Here is a 1,832-nt window from a genome sequence, read left to right as displayed (position 1 = left end):
TCCAGATAGGGCCTAGTTAGGCATATCCAGATAGGGTCTAGTTAGGCATATCCAAATAGGGCCTAATCAAATTTACAAATCGGGCCCTGATTTGCACGAGCGTTACATCTCTGTACAGGGCCTAATCGGACTTGCCTCAATGGGGCCTAGACAGAAATGGGGAAAAACTATCTAGGGCCTGTACGTGCCCCTTTTTAAAATTCTACCCGGGTTATGAGTGAAAACAGTGAAAAATCTCATAATGCTGCACCTTTTATTGTATTCTAATTGTAAGTCATTTTTTATTTACGAAAAGTTAAACCTGTCGTGTCTATCTATGTAATTAGTGATGCCGCGTCTCTACTTATGAACGGTTGGATTTTTAATGCTTTAAATAATTCAATGTGAATTATTTATTTTATATGTATATACAGGGTGTTTAATAATTAATGAAAAATCTTTTGCATAGGAGCAAAATGGACTAAACTGAGAAAAAAAGTCCTCTACAATTTTGTAATTTTTGCAACAGTTAACAAGATATTAATTGCTAAAAATTGCCGAAAATTGGTTTTCAATAATTTTTTACTCAAAAACTATCAACTTTACAGAAAAACTGTAAGAGACAAAAATTATTTATTTTCTTCTCATAAAGTTCTGAGAATTTTTTTGGAATTTTTTAATACCGTATTTTCTCATGTTGGTAAAAATAAGAAAATGCAATTTTCTAAAAGTTGATAAAGTTGATAAAAAATTGATAAAAAGTTGATAAAAAATTCTGAAAAAATTCTTAGAGCTTTATGAGAATATAGTAAACAATTTTTGTCTCTTGCAGGTTTTCTGTAAAGCTGGTAGTATTTGAGTAAAAAATTATTGAAGACTAATTTTCGACAATTTTTAGTAATTAATATCTTGATAACTATTACGAAAATTGTAAAATGGCAAAGGATTTTTCTTTTCAGTTTAGTCCATTTTGCCCCAATGCAAAAGATTTTTCATTAATTATCAAACACCATGTGTATATATATATATATATATATATACTGTACATGACTATATATATGTACGTGCATATATACCATATTTGTAGCCATTCGAACATATTTAAACAACGTTGTAAGATTGTTTTGATATACGCCGAAATAAAATCTTCGATCAGTGTTTCAAATGTTTTCAAAGCATTTCTTATGAAATGTTTCATTTAATAACACAGTCTCAAACATTTCTATTATCATTTTTTAAGTGTATGTAAAACGTTTAGTCAACAGATGTTTGCCAGATGTTTGCAACGTGCTTTCAAACAGTATAATTATCAATAAAACTTTTTATAAATAGTATAACCGTCGATAAAATTCTTTATAAATCTCTTATTAATTTCACCAAGGCATATAAAAATATAATTTTGTTTCCAAAATATGTCAAAATTCTTTTGCATTTGTACTCACATTTTCTGGCGGAAGGCCTGTTACACTGCTCAGAATACTGCTTCTTCTTCTTAATCCCAGATTCTGTCTTTTGCTCAGCTTCAAAAAGACCTCTTCCAAAGTATCTAATCGATGCATCTCCATTAGTTTCGTCGGCGATTCCTCTGCCAGAAACTTACCGTTTCTCATTAAACCGATAATACCAGCTTGCCTGGACAATTCATATTTTTATAATTTTTTAAATTATTTATTGAAAAAAAAATGTCTATCATATAACTTGGATAATAATGTTGTCGGCAATTAAAATGGAGTAATTTTAATAAGACACAAAAAAATATTTTGTTACTCCACACTGAGAGAAATGATTTTGTTATAGGAACAAATCAAGAGAAAGCAAATGTGATATTTGTTAAAAAAACAATCGATTTGTTA

The 1,832-nt window shown here is 29.3% G+C and overlaps 1 protein-coding gene across 6 annotated transcripts in view; it reads right to left on the bottom strand.

Annotated features, from left to right (window-relative positions):
* LOC108758214 (ABC transporter G family member 20) overlaps positions 1-1,832 on the bottom strand; it is a 21,665-nt gene that overhangs the window by 11,283 nt on the left and 8,550 nt on the right. For all 6 annotated transcript variants that reach the window (XM_018503032.1, XM_018503033.1, XM_018503036.1 and 3 more), the window contains one exon: positions 1,422-1,611. In XM_018503032.1, coding sequence (XP_018358534.1) covers positions 1,422-1,611 — 190 coding nt within the window. The remainder of the gene's footprint in view (positions 1-1,421; positions 1,612-1,832) is intronic.

This window comes from Trachymyrmex cornetzi, unplaced genomic scaffold (genome assembly GCF_001594075.2).
Source record: "Trachymyrmex cornetzi isolate Tcor2-1 unplaced genomic scaffold, Tcor1.1 scaffold1540, whole genome shotgun sequence".
Classification (NCBI taxonomy): Eukaryota; Metazoa; Arthropoda; class Insecta; order Hymenoptera; family Formicidae; genus Trachymyrmex; species Trachymyrmex cornetzi.
The sequence above is the reverse complement of the archived record's forward strand: the minus strand, read 5'-3'. Positions and strand labels throughout refer to the sequence as shown.